The following is a 15,110-nucleotide window of genomic DNA, read 5'->3' on the forward strand; positions in this document are numbered from 1 at the left end:
ACGCCGTCAGACTTTGGAAGGGATTAACTCTGCCCTTCGACTCCACATCTGTGCCACACAAGACTGGTAAAGCCACTGTGCGATTGGTCGATTCACACAGCCAAATGCCATCTAATGATTATCTGGCAACGTCTAAGGTGCAGTGGCACAGGCGTCCCCCCCGGATCCGCTGCACAGTCACAGCAGCCTCCAGATGAACAGAGTTTAATTTGATAAATCTACACTGATTGTACACAAGTAGCACTCTCTCTATGAAATGCAGTGGATTGCCCCGAGGTAAATCAAGTGACAGCAACTGCCCCAGGTTGATTTTATCTTATAAATCCAGACTTATCTCTCCACTGCCTACTGAGGCTGCTGTCAGAGGAGAAAGTGACCCTGTATAACTGTTCAATCTTGCAAGAGGAGTGAGGGATATCCTCTACTGAAAGAATACAAATACATCATCCAGCGACATAATAAGCCAATGCTGAAGTGCTCAATGCTTTACAATGATTTCACTGCAAAAGGGATAGTGTTTTATAACATATGTGAGTGTAAACACATAAGAGGCCCCAGGAGGATTCAGTGATGTATCCGCCCAGCAATCATATTCCCTTTCAGACATGGAATCTGTAGCACCCTTTTCACGATGGACAAAAAACACATAAGGAGAAAAACTTATATTTAAAATTCAAAATGTAAATTTTTTTTAGTGGATTTTCTCTGTATTAATTTTGGTGTAAACGTGCCGTGACAGTGTTGGACTTACTCTACATGACAGGACCATTATGGCTCCGGCTGCAGTGCTTTTGTGATATCGGACATCTGGTGCATGACGTGGATGACAAAATACAGGAAGTGATGTTTAATGAACTTCCTGTGTTTGCAACTGAGGCCAAGTCCACACGTCTGTGGATGTCAAAGGGTTTTAAAACAACTCATGTCTCATCGGCATTCATGTACACTGTGCACGCGTGTGCCGGTGTAAACAGGAAGCAGATATTCTGTCTAGTCTGTGGTTGGTTGCTCAGTTACAGAATATACAGTGATTTTCACTTGAACTTTAACTCGTTAACTACTTATTTACTTTTATTTTTCTACTTTCCATTATACATGTCAGCAGTAGCAGGTCAGATATCAAGGGGTTCTGAAAACAGCATAAAAATGACGAGGCAGTGAAACGTGACTACTCTCAGGAAAATCTTCCATTCTATCAGTGTAAAAACTTTTATACTGCACACAATCATAACTCATGTTAAGAGTTCACATTTGCCAGTTCACCAAAAGACCTAATTAAGAAGCGAACGTGGGTGTCTGCGTCACTGTTTCCCATAAACTACTCTTTCTGCCTGTCCACATGTACACATGAACACTGAGAATGCACTTTCTATACTTCTGTGCTGTGAATTGAGTTTTGCTGGTAATATTACTGTATTTAATTTACACATGAACTGTGTAGAAAATGTCTCGGTCCTGAGGAGGCTCGCTTCAGTGATTTCGTTGTAAATGTGACTAGGAGTCCTCTCCAGACACCAACAAGCAAAACTGGTGGGGCAGTCACTATTAAAGTCCAAAAAGCGCTCGCAGTATGTTTGCTGCGAAGCTTCATCTCTTTAAATTTAAATGCTCTGTGTTACGCACGCTGACATTTTCTCAGGAATAAATTGCTCTTCCTGCAGCATCCCACTGCCCATCAGCACTGCCTCAAAAACCATTTTTATATGTCACCATCTATTGACTTGTATGCACAAAAACCCATAAATCCATGATAAATGTAATGAGGTCAGGCTCTGAAGGTTCTGCTTTAATCTTGTGTACTCCGGGTTCATATGAAGTAATGACACCGATTTATCAAACCATTATTTATGGGATTATCATTACTATAAATGGTGGTGATTAGTGGGAGTTGATCTTATGATATGTAAGAACTCCTGCATATCTGTGGGACTGAATTACAAGGTAGCAATCAATCAACAGATTAACAGCAGCATCCAGGCCTCTCTGCAGTCTGCAGCCTTGTTCCAGACTTTGTTTGGTCACAGATTACATCGTGAGACATCCAACAGGCTTGCACCCACTGCAAAAAGCCTGCTATCTAAAGTGCTTGCCTGGTCTCAGATCTGAAAAATAAATGAGGGATGAATAAAGTAAGAAAAGAACAAAGAGAGAAATGTCAGCAAGAGAAGAAACAGAACAGGGCTGTGTGTATGTCTAGCATCCTGAAGCACACAGACACATTAAGTCTCTGCATATAACAAGTCAGCACATCTAAGTATACGCTTAGAAAATCACACATTCAAATGTGCACTCAGAGTGAATCACAGTAATCACAATTTCATCCTCAGTAATCTCTCAGAGAATACCTGTTTTTGCTTTTTCATAACACCATCAACGGCTGAGAGATTCCTCTGCGTGAATGTGTGTGTGTCTGGATGTGTGTCAAAACTAATCACAGCCTTGATTTTACTTAGTCTTATCTGAGGTTGCCACGGCAACTGGGCCTAATGATGCAGAAGATACGAAAATTATACGTGATGTGACATCTCACGTCTTTTTTTTTTTTTTTTAACCTGTAAACAACCTCACAAAACACACAAACACACATGTAGAAACTGCCTCTTGAATCAAAGATAGCAGGGCTGTGAGTTACGAGCACTGACGACGCATCGAGGCTGCGCTCATAACTGTTCTTCTTCTCGAGTGTTTACTCCGGCTGATGAATGAGATTTGGAGCACTGTTCTTCTCTGCTTCTTATCAGGGGGAACAGTGACTTAACAGTGACACAAAGTCCCTCTCCATCACTGGTACAGAGTGTTTTTTCTCTCATCCCTGCCTGTGTCTTCTCTGTCACACTTCTTTACTAATTAAGGACTTCAAGGTCCTTCCAATTTCATATCACTCTTCTCAAACTTGATTCTTCGTTTTCTTTCATTCATAATGTGCGTCCTAACAGACTCCTCCTCTTACTTTATCTTGCCCTCTTGTAATGTGTGGTAATGTGCATTTTCCTCTTCTTTTTTATTCTTGCCTGTCCATACAGTCTCAGTAGTTTTCATAAAAGTAGTTGATGGAATCAAAAAGTAACTTGTCCTATGATACATATATTTCAAATCCTGCAAATACAAGATGGTACAGTGAAATTCACCATAAAGTAGCAGACAGTTAACACACTAGCAAGCCGGACCTTACTAGTACTAGTCAGTCATAGCTTACTGAGCTTCTGTGTACTGCAACTTTCATGCACAGCTGGCATTTCGTTTTTAGAACAGGGCATCATTTCATTAAATTAAGACATACTGAAGAACTAACATGCTAATGGAGACTTGCCTACTGTTTGCAAGCTTGTCAGTGTTATTACCAATGGGTCACCGAATTCATTCACAATACTTGTTTGTACAAATGACTTATGTTGGGACTGTCTGTGAAGTATTGTATGGAACTAGAACAGTTTATGCTCTGACAGAGAAGACTGAATAACAGGGAATAATGCAACAGAGCTAAAAAGCTACAGTAGCCTGGTCTATTTTGGATTCTGTCTCTCAGTTCCAATTATCAAAGTTGAATATGTGTGACAAATGATTCACAGAGAGCAACGCCACAGATGTCTGCAATTACATTACAATGATTTCATCTCACTGAAAATGTTTAAATGATTGTGATTTACACTTGAGGCTTTTGCTTTTAAAGAAAATCAAAGTTAACTGATCCTAATAGTAGTAGATTGCTTTTGCACAACTACATGTCTAAGTCAGCATAAAATTTCATTGTCCATTGTTACACTTAGCTGATTATATACAATTCTAGATGGAAATCTTTGTTATGCACGTTCACATTCATCCTTTACCAGCTTTCTTATCTCTGTTCGTCGTCTTCTCTGCTTTCCCGCACTGTCCTGTCATAGTCAGCACATCTGTAGAACCTCTGCTGGGAAGGATATCTCAGGACATCTCATCCTTCCTGACACAGTAAATCGCTGTGCGTCTCTGACTATTAACCCCATTTATCTCTCTCTTTCTCCTCCAGGATCCTGCTAACAGTAGTGGTGATCTTCCGTATCCTGATCGTCGCGATTGTCGGAGAGACGGTGTACGAGGATGAGCAGACCATGTTCATCTGCAACACCCTGCAGCCAGGCTGCAACCAGGCCTGCTACGACAAGGCCTTCCCCATCTCCCACATTCGCTACTGGGTGTTCCAGATCATACTGGTGTGCACGCCCAGCCTCTGCTTCATCACCTACTCCGTCCACCAGTCGGCCAAGCAGAAAGACCGGCGCTACTCCTTTCTGTATCCCATAATGGAAAGGGACTACGGCGGGCGGGACGGAGCACGAAAGCTCCGCAACATTAATGGAATTCTAGTTCAACATGGCGGTGATGGCGGAGGAGGGAAGGAAGAACCCGACTGTCTGGAGGTGAAGGAGATCCCCAATGCCCCTCGAGGCCTAACCCACGGGAAGAGTTCCAAGGTTCGCCGGCAAGAAGGGATCTCCCGCTTTTACATCATTCAGGTGGTGTTCAGAAACGCGCTGGAGATTGGCTTCTTGGCGGGCCAATACTTCCTTTATGGCTTTAGTGTGCCTGGGATTTTCGAGTGTGACCGCTACCCGTGTCTGAAAGAGGTGGAGTGCTACGTGTCTCGCCCGACGGAAAAAACGGTTTTCCTGGTGTTCATGTTTGCTGTAAGCGGCATCTGCGTTGTGCTCAACCTGGCCGAGCTCAACCACCTGGGCTGGCGCAAGATCAAGGCGGCCATCAGGGGCGTCCAGGCCCGCAGGAAGTCTATCTGCGAGATCAGGAAGAAGGACATGGCGCATCTGTCCCAGCCCCCAAACCTGGGACGCACACAGTCCAGCGAGTCAGCCTACGTCTGATGATGAAGAGAGGAAAAAGAGGAGGAGTGGGATGAATGTGCAAGAGAGAGAGTGAATTAATTATGATTTTAATTTAACGAAGACGGCGTGGAGGTCGGGAAGATGACCCCTTCTCTGTGATGATGGAATGAAACAGAATGTAAAAAGACCAAACCTCCGGCTCTATGACTTGAACTCAAAGTCATTAAAAGAGCAGAGGAAGAAGACAATTAAAAAGAATATAGAGAGAATAAAAGAGGACAAAAAGATTTTGTTCCGCACATGAACATGATGCACAAATTTTGGTCTCACGGGGGGATATTCCAACTGCCATTTTATACTTTTGACCTTTTTTTTTTAAACTAAAGACCTTCTCCTCTGCTCCTCATTTCTTTTAAAGTGAGGAATTAAATCCTCAAGAGGCTGAAGAGGCAAAGACTAGAGATGAGAGGAAGAGGGGAAGGGAGCTGGGAACAGTTGAGAGGCTGTTTTGTATTCATTGGGGATATTGGAAGATGACAGCGGCGTTTGATGCATCCCATGGTGCTTTACTTCTGGACTGCGTCAGCCTCAATGAAAACGGGAGGACAGGATGGTGGATGGGACGAGGAGGATGAGCAGCGGCAACATCATTAAAGAGAGGAACGGAAGAACTGTCAGAGCCATGACGGACTATTGAGAACGAAGGTGAGCGCGTGAGAGCGAGAGAGGAGGTGGGAGACATCACGCTCTGGAAAAAAAAACAACAACAAAAAAACCCAACGACATACCAGAGGGAGGGAGAGCGAGAGCGTTTGTCTCTCCTGCATCAGAGACTTGAGTTAGACCAAAGCCAAGAGTGAAAAAGCTGCCTCTGAGCAGTGTCACCCTCGCCTCTGCTGGAACATCGTCAGGAGCCAAAACCACGAGGAAAAGACTGACGATGTTTATGTTTTGTCTCTTGGCAAAAGATGATTTTAACACAAACACGGCGCGTACCATAAACACTTTTTTTTCTTTCCTCTCCCCGATCTCTCGCTCTCTCCACTCAACGGTTGGCAGCTATATAGACCCCAGGGGCTTCGGATGACAGTAATGACCCTTGCTGCAGTCCCTCTGCATAAACTTAGGAGAGGAACTAATGAACAAATGGACAAACAGTGTGTAAACGTCAGTCTCTCCTGAAGCACAAACCAAACTTCCCTCCTCTCAGCATTCCGGTGCGCTGAGAGAAGAAGGAGAGACAGAAAGAGAGGAAAGGAGAGGAGAGGAGAGGAGAGGAGAGGAGAGGAGAGGAGAGGAGAGGAGAGGAGAGGAGAGGATGGGAACGGGAGCTTGTAGAGGAGAGGAACAGATCACTTTATTACAAATTTTATAAAAAAAAAAATATATCACCATGATTTTAAATTTTTTTTGAGAAAGCGATGGTGCCATCCTTGAGATATTGAATTATTGTTGGAAAGTTATATAGAGTATATCATGGTAATATTATTTATCCATTTAGAATATATCCAAATAGATTTATTTATCTTTGCGAGCGGGTTGGTTGGGATATCATGTTGCTGTTTTTTTTAATGTATAAACTGTCTGTCTTTTTTTCATTTATGTTTAGTTGAAAGCATTTTTCACTGATGGAACTGATTGATTACATGTAGGGGGTGGGAAGGGACAAGTTTGTGAGCTTTGTTTTAAAACGCATCGAAGCTGCGCAGCTGCTCAGGAAACCTTAATCGCAATTGGTACTTAATTGCATTCAAAATGTAGAACAACGCAGCTGTTGAAAACGCAACATCTTTGTGTGTTTTCTACAGAGAGCCTTGGTTTTTCTTCAAACTCAGCTGCACAGCTTCAGGCGATGTTTGGCCTGTGAGCCATTTTGAAAAAAGGCATGTTTACATGACGCAATGTTTCTTGAATGATCAAGCTATGTAACCAGTGAGTAGTAACTCTCTAGGGACAGTTGTGTTTTTGAATCTCAGTGGTTTTCATTTAGCATTTCTTTCCTGACTGGATTTCAACATGCATGCCTTGTAAGAGAAAAGAATGACACGAAAGAAAAAGACAAAGATGACAGAGAGTGTTGCACCTTGATTAATGCAGACGAGTGGGAGAGTGGCAGACTGAAGGAAGCTATTTTGGGATGAAGGCTGTGTCATTGGACACACGCATACACAGACAGACACACGCATACACACACACACACACGCACACGCACATACACACACACACACACACACACACACACACACACACACACACACACACACACACACACAGAGGAGCATTGTTTATAATAGGGAGCTATCACACTGTGAGCCTGTGAAACCAGATATAGAGACAATTCAGTGGACGAGATGTGGCATCTTTTAAAATAAAATGTAGTTATTTAACTGGCATGAATACACACACACACAGGAATACACTGAGCCAGTATAGTGTTGTCCATGGAGACACAAGCCCTAACTCCAATTTTGTGTATTTAAATCCATTCTTGCTCACTGATCATGTTACAAATACCAAAAAATTGGAGTGTTTAGGTACAGTGACAATGTCACTTATCAGCTAACTGAGGAAAATAATCCACAAATGCAACTTGCAAGCCCGGTCTCAACATGCTGTAGCATGTCGCTGCTCGATGGTTTAGCCCTATCCTGTAGATGTGTCAACTGAGAACCTTTTATACCACTGCAAACTAAATGGCCTTATGTAGCTTAACACTGCCACATTCGGGTGTTCAATTCTTACAGGAGCCACACATTCACTACCAGATACCAGATTCCAGCAACGGTATGTTTCTTCTGCCATAAGACTGCAGCATTATCGGCTGCACATGTGAAGAAATGTGTAAAAACTTTTGTAATTTAACTCTTTGTTGTTTCCACCTTCCTTCAACTTGCCTTATTTGCTAGTAGTGATTTCCTACATTTCCCAAAATGCCTTTGGATAAACTCCTTGGTCATAAAAGGATTTTTTTTTACACACTATTCAAAGCCTCAAATGTGCCCACATAGTAAGCTGTTGTTAAGCAGTACTTAACATTTAAGAAAAATTAAGAAAATCAATATCAATATCAATATTCCTGATTGCAAATACACTGAGCATCAGCCAGAACAGCAGGTCTGGGAGCAGCAGCAACAGCTGATGTTGAAGAAGGAATCCCCATAACTCTCTGTTCCTCCATTCACTCCCACTTTCATAATCTCTGTGACTCTTACAGGTGATTATCCCCAGATTTAGACTCCTCTGAGGATCTCTGTGGGGCTCAATGGGATCGGTGCAGACTACTGTACGCACAAGGAAGGACAAGGGCTTTGACAAGGCATGCCAGAATGCCTAATAATAGAGGCTGAGTGATGGTTTCCCCTCACTTACTGAGACCTTGTGGTTCTAGCAAAGGCTTAAACATTGACCTTGAGCTTAAAGGCCAAGCCAATGTCCTGTGCTGTACGCAGCTCCTGCTGGACAGACCCTGTGCAGTACAGCGCTCCTGTAATCTCCACAGAGCACAGGTCAATGCTGGTGTGAGGCCTATTTTTGGTGGTTGGTCGATGCAAACATGTTAAACAGACATTCATTCAAGGAAAAACCTGCCAATCTGACTTTGAAAATAGCAGTTTGATTTCGGCTTCCTCCTCTTAGGTTCTGCTCCTATGTCTGGTTTCATTCAGGTCAGAAACACACACACACAGTTTGAGGATGTAGAGGGCCATAAATGTGTCCTGGGTTTCTTTGGTTTACATCTATCCAGCATTCATTAGTTACTCATGACTCCAGAAGTCACACAGTCCATGGGTATACCATTTTCCAAAGTATAAGCAGGCCCCAGTTCTTCCAACAGTCCACTACTCTCCACAGTCTCCACAGTCTACGTTTATATTTGTCAATGTGAAATGAATTATGCAACTTTTTTTTTTTTTCTCATTTGCTTATCTTTTTGACTTGTGGATTCATTTTGTTGTCTGTTGCTCTTTTTGTGCAGTGACATATCAAAAAAGAAAGATGTTTTTTCTATGTAAAGGAACAAAAGAACTTTTTTTTTCAATGTGTAAAATCAAGGGTAGAATGTTGAAATATAAGACTAGCAGAAAAAAATATATTTCCTCCCTTGCCAAAGTGATATGCAAAATTTCATTAATTTTCAAAGATTTTTTAAACTGCATGTGTAATGGCTAGAATAAGCATGTTTCTATGTTTTCTTCAACAGAATCTTAAAAGAAAGACTTTTTTTTAGTCCAAACTGTGGAGCGAAGCTATCATGTCTTGATGCCAAGTGTGTATATTCATTACCCAGTTCCTCAGACAGTACAGAGCCAGGAAGACAATACCAACTCAGTGATTTTAAAACTTCCTATTCCAGGTTATCAGTCTCAAATTTAGCTCCCAAAAGATTCTGAAAACACGACGTACAGTAAATCCTCTACTTTAAGAAATTTGCACATGAATATATACCTTTACAATCTGTCGCGGAGGATGTTTTGATTTATACGCCAGTAAAACACAGGGTAAACAGGAATATAAGCATACAGGTTAAAAACTGGCACCATAAGATGTCAGACGCCACAACATTCCAGGGTCTAGTCCCCAGCACAATGTGTAATTAACCTGCAATTTACAGCCTTTTAATGTGTTAAATATGATTAAATCCTCAGTGAAGCTCTGTATGGACAACTTATTGGGGTACAGTACACTGACAGCAGACTCAGGAAAGAAAACAATGCTGATCTTTTACAACAATCTTTTCTAGTAAAAATGCTGTTTACGACATTAACACACACAAACGCTTTTATAGAAATGATATTAAACATGTCAGCATACTGTCAGACCCAGTCACCAGTATAAATGTTGGCAGTGTACGTTGACGTCTGCAAGGTTAAATGTGCTTATGGTCCGGTTGGGTTAAAGCATACTGTGCCGACGTCTCCTTAAACATATCCAGTTGTTTCACGCTTACAAATGTTGAAACGCAGGCTTGAACAGCAGTCACTGGCTTGGCAGCCCTCTTGGGTAGATCCCACCTCCTGACGTGAAAGTCGGCTCGAAGATGTTGACTGTGAACGTATCACGAGACAAAGTGTATGAATTTTGACTGATGCATACGACACGTACAAATTTGAACGTGTCCATAGTTTACAGAAATGTAAACTTCCAACATCTTCTGGTGTCTGACCTGAACTTTCCATTTACCATCTTATCTTGTACTGTAAAGGCCACCCAAGAAAATTGTCTTGAAGTCTGATTATTTACCTCTTGGTGCTATTGAGGTTGGACTTGTTACCAAAAACGTTAATTAAGATACATTCCCTTGTCCTCAGCACACTACTGCCCCACATACCACATGTCATGTAGCAATGCAGATCTCCTTAAAAAAAACCCATAAAAACTAGCTGTTACTCCTGACTGTTACTAACAAATGGGCAACAAAAGCCCACAGCAGGTACTGATATCATGTTCATGAAACTCTCCACATTGTACTGCAGAACAGTAGCAAACAATTTGATTCCTCAGGAAAGCAGCATGTAAATGAGCTGTTTCATTCATTAACACAGAGTTCACTCAACTGCTACATTACTCTCTGAATCGCTGCCGACAGAACCTTAGATTAATTTAGTAATTACCTTATGTAGCCAACGCTAAGGGCTGGTTGGTCACCCTTGAACAAGTTGCCCTGTATCTGGTATACATTCAAGGGTTTCTTACTTAAAACAAACTAAAAAGCCATAGATTTAAAAAAAGAAGAAAAATGTTGAACTTGACGCTGTGCATTACTTTGAATACAACGTGCACTAATAGGCCAAGGTTAATCACATCCATATGTAGTCAATTAGGCGATCATTTTTGCATTTAAATGGAAAATTAGTCATCTTGTTTCCGATGAAAAAGCAAGGGTTTTTACTGTGTTTAATTGAATGAGAAAATGGAAGTTATAAAGCTCCTTTCATCCAGATGTTCAGCTTCAATTTTCATTTCATTCTGAAATCAAACGCTCCCTCCTCCCCGCCTCCAGCCCTGTCTGATACTGGTGCTGCTGTCCTGCGGGCTGGATTATAACAATTTCAGGGTTCAGAGAAGGACCTCTCAACCTCTCACTAATCCGTCATGATATCAATCGTGATTACTTCATCTAATTACACTGAGTGGCAGATACAGGCAGACTGGAATTTGAACATCCGGATTTGACCAAACAGCCCCCCTGTGCATCTCTCTCTCACCGGCTCTGCAAACACCTACTGGCAGCAGGGCTGCAGATGTGATTCACCAAGTTTTAATTGTAAAAAGAGATGATTAACACGTGGGGCAGAGGAAGAGCATATGTCAGGTCCGCCTCTAAACTTTCCACGTCTCCTCACAGACCAGTTCCTCATGGCCAGGCCCCAGTTAACCCTTATGTCATGATGTGCGTCTGTAAACTGTGTGAGGAGCTACAGTTACAACGAGAGGGATGAAACCTGAATGGTCATTTGTCAGGGGAGTGGGGGAGCAATGTCATGTTTAGCCAATATTTGGCATCCTATTGTGGTAATCAGCATCTAAGGGAACAGAAAGGGAAAATAGTTAATTACCTTAACCCTAGAAACTTGTCATTCTTGAGCATAGCTTCTACTGTGACATCTGTCTGGATGTAAAAGCATGGAATGAAAACAGGAACGATGAAAACACTCAAACACACTTCACACTTTGTAACCTTCATCTAAAAATCTGTCGTTTCCAGCCGCAGATTTTATGGTGTACCTGACGGACCTTCGCTGAAGGTCCACTGTATATTTCTGACTGGTGTACTGTATGTAAAGACTGAATAAAACCTTGAATGTTACATCAAGCCTGAACTGGCCTTGTGCCTGCTGATTTATGACCTGAAAGCGCTTGTGTGGACATGGAGTGTGTGTGTTTTCCGTCTCCTGTACAATGTGATGTGTGTGTATAGAAAACGTGAGAGGGTGGATTTTTGAGCATGTGGGAGTGATGGGATTTAGGAAACACAAAAGCATTCTGTGGTGTGATGGAAACAGAACAAAGGTGGCTGCAATTCATATTGATACAGGTCTATATATAGCTGCCTGAAAAAAAAAATGTTTGCGGAGAGCTGCATGCAGCCTGGCTGGTTGGCGCAGCGACATTTCTGATCTCAATAGGTGACACTGAAACCTTTCAGCGGGATTAAAACCTTTAGACCATGGCCCTGATGAGAGGGGAGGAAGCGTGCGTGCGTGCATGCGTGTGTGTGTGTGTGTGTGTGTGTGTGTGTGTGTGTGTGAGTGTGCACATGCGTGTGTGTGCGAGGGAGCACAGTCAAATTTTCTCTTAAACCTCCCCTCTCTCTTAATGCACTGTTGATGCATGCAGGAGCGTTCGTGCATTAACAAAATACCGAATAGGCATCCATGCATCACATTACCAAACCTCTGTGTGTACCTGATGTGTTCATGTGTGTTGTTGCCAGCGTGCACGTGCGTGTCCAACCCCCACCCACCTTCCTCGGCGAGGTCACATGGTGGCTGCGCTGGACTGGGATTGAAGGCTTGTTGCCACGGCGATAAGCCAGCCGGTAATATCTCTAAGCACAGCCAGGATTAATCTGCCGACAGATGGCTGGCTGCTCAGCGTCACTTCCTGAAACACACACACATACCAGGGATTCATATTTACCATCATCATCGTCCACATCATTGTCCTCTTATCCTTTAATATTACCACCACCTTCACTTCTCATGGCATGCAGTCACACACACACACACACACACACGAAGAACATTATCATTTTCGTCACGCCATCAGAGCCATCCACCCTGGCTGCATCATCTATAGGATTACCATCACTGCAGCAGCCTTTACCATCCCATTCCTCACCGACCACAGCCACCGCTCATCCTTTCCTCATCATCATATCCATCTCCACCAGTGTCATCTAAAACACCACGGTCATTACCAAAAGAACGCCTTCCTCCAGCCGGGGATCAATACACCAGGCAGCGGTGAGATCATCCGGTGTGCCTCTGCATGCAGCTCGCTCATTCATCAGCAATGCATCATGATAATAGAAGCAGGACCTCAGTTCATGGTTCAGGGGGCCTGCACCTCATCCACACGAAGATGTCCTGATTTACTTTCTTGAGGTGGTATCAGTGCAGTGACTGCTTCAAGCATCCCATGTGAGGATAATCACTGTGAACTTTTAACCTGTTAAGTAATGTAGTCACATCCGAGAAATGAAGGAAGCCGCACAGTTGCATAGGCCTTTTGTTTCACTCTGTTCAACAAACAAACGTGAGCACTGTCCTCACAAGCTCTCTGTTGAGGGTTAACAAGTTTGTTCACAAAGGCAGGTAGGTGATTGGTCCTGAGCTTTCCTGCAGCACAGTGTATGATGTAACAAAATGCAACAAAGCATCGCCAGGGCTGTACATCAGATACATGCACGCATACTTACAGTGGTTCAATCAAATTCATAATTACCACACTGGCTTTATTTGTTATGTTGTTGCTGTTGCTGCCTGATGATGCATATGAACTTAAATGTCTCTCTGAAGCATCACCTCAACTCCAGACAGGCAGAGAACAATTTCCTTGGATATTTTGTGTCTCATACATTCTTCCCAGAAAAATCCTGACCCCCTGCATATGCAAATGATTTGTTCATTTTCAAACTCAAACTCAAGCAACCAAGTGGAAAAAACTATTAGCAAAGCACATTTTTGAGTGGAGAGGGACTTTAAGTAGGTTATTCAGCAGTTATAATTGGTTTGTGTGCTCGCCTGAAACTAAGATCGTACTGTGACTGTTTCTTAATTAGATCCCCTGACCAGTTAATTACCATAGAGCACACTGCATGCATCTGTATTCGTGTCTGATGATGTGGTAGGCATTTTGTATCTTGTATTAGGGCTCATCACAGAAGCGATTACAGCGACACAATTTGGGGCTTTAATTAATGGATGATGTAATCAATGTACACATCGGCCGTTTATGGGCTCAAACCAAGGACTCAGCACACAGAACCATATGGTGACGAGGGGATATGCAGGGATAACTATGAGCCTGTGTTCCAGATCTCATTATCCTACATCATCTGATCTTAATGAGTTCAGCCAATTGCAAACTGTCTTGTCAACTATCTTACAGCCATGTTTGTAGCCACAAATAATTGTAGCCATCACCTAGCTGTCAACACCATCCCCAACGAAAACCCACCCGCAGGCCGTGATCAGGGCCTCCTGCCTAGTGTGTGTATGCTTGTGGTTTTTTGTCTTTTTTTTGCTCCCTTCTTGTGTGCTTGGTGTGTTTTGGGTTTTTGTGTCTGTCTCTGTGTTGTGCTCTCCCCCTCTCTTCCTCTTGAAGCCACTGGTGGGCGTGGTCGCTGGAGCTCCGGTCAGCACACCTGCAGCTCATCCACTATAATCAACACACCCATATATATCCAGAGCAACCTTCCAGTCCCTGTCGGATCGTTGAATCAGTCACAGTGAGAAAACGCCAGCCGCACCTGAAGTTGTTCTTGTGTTTTTGAAACCTCTGCTTACCTGTTCTCTGTCTCGCCACAGACAACCACACCTGAGCCTGAAACCCTGCCAACCTGCCAGCATTGCCGACCTGAACCCTGAGCCTGAGTCTGAGCCTGAGTCACACCTCCTCTCTCCAGCTTCTTGGAAAACATGCCATGCTAATCACTACTTGCTTTAGTGCTTTCAATAAATTGACATGTGTTCTAACTTCACTCTGGTCTGCGTTTGAGTCCCTGGCCCCAGATCCTGACACAGTTGGTTTGTGGACAACCATTTTGAAGCCTCAAGTTTGGCTTTATGGCCGCTGGCACCTTGTTTTGTTTGTTTATTTGTTTAAAGCAACACATTTCATAACTCATCAGCTGACAGTGGACAACAGCTAACACTAGCACTCAGCCACTACCTAGTGATATATGATAAAGGTAAGGTGTGTATTAATTCTATAACATCAACACACAGCTTGAACACATTTATTGAAGCCTGCAGTAGTCTAATGTTACATAGCTAGCTAAATATGGCCTGATATACTTTCAGATTGTCACTGTCCATGAACTATTCAGTTGCTGGTCAATCTGGAAGTTGTGAAATTCTGTACTTGTATATGACTTGCAATGCAGAAATTAGCAGCTTGCTTTTCTAACCTTTAGGCCACCACTTCCCAATTTGACTCTAAATTGGACCATAATTTACTACATGAACATTACACTGTATTGAAATAGACTTAAAACTAATATTGAGACTAAAAACTAATTAGGAAAGTTTACTGAGGTTTTTAATCCAGTGAGAGGAGGGTCATTTT

General features: G+C 42.7%; 1 protein-coding gene across 2 annotated transcripts in view; it reads left to right on the forward strand.

Moving 5' to 3' along the window:
• LOC119031815 (gap junction delta-2 protein) overlaps positions 1-11,620 on the forward strand; it is a 32,532-nt gene extending 20,912 nt beyond the window's left edge. For both annotated transcript variants that reach the window (XM_037120556.1, XM_037120563.1), the window contains exon 3: positions 4,007-11,620. In XM_037120556.1, the coding sequence (XP_036976451.1) occupies positions 4,007-4,856 (850 nt within the window). In that variant the 3' untranslated portion in view covers positions 4,857-11,620. The remainder of the gene's footprint in view (positions 1-4,006) is intronic.
• Positions 11,621-15,110: the final 3,490 nt, after the last annotated feature.

This window comes from Acanthopagrus latus, chromosome 2 (genome assembly GCF_904848185.1).
Source record: "Acanthopagrus latus isolate v.2019 chromosome 2, fAcaLat1.1, whole genome shotgun sequence".
Classification (NCBI taxonomy): domain Eukaryota; kingdom Metazoa; phylum Chordata; class Actinopteri; order Spariformes; family Sparidae; genus Acanthopagrus; species Acanthopagrus latus.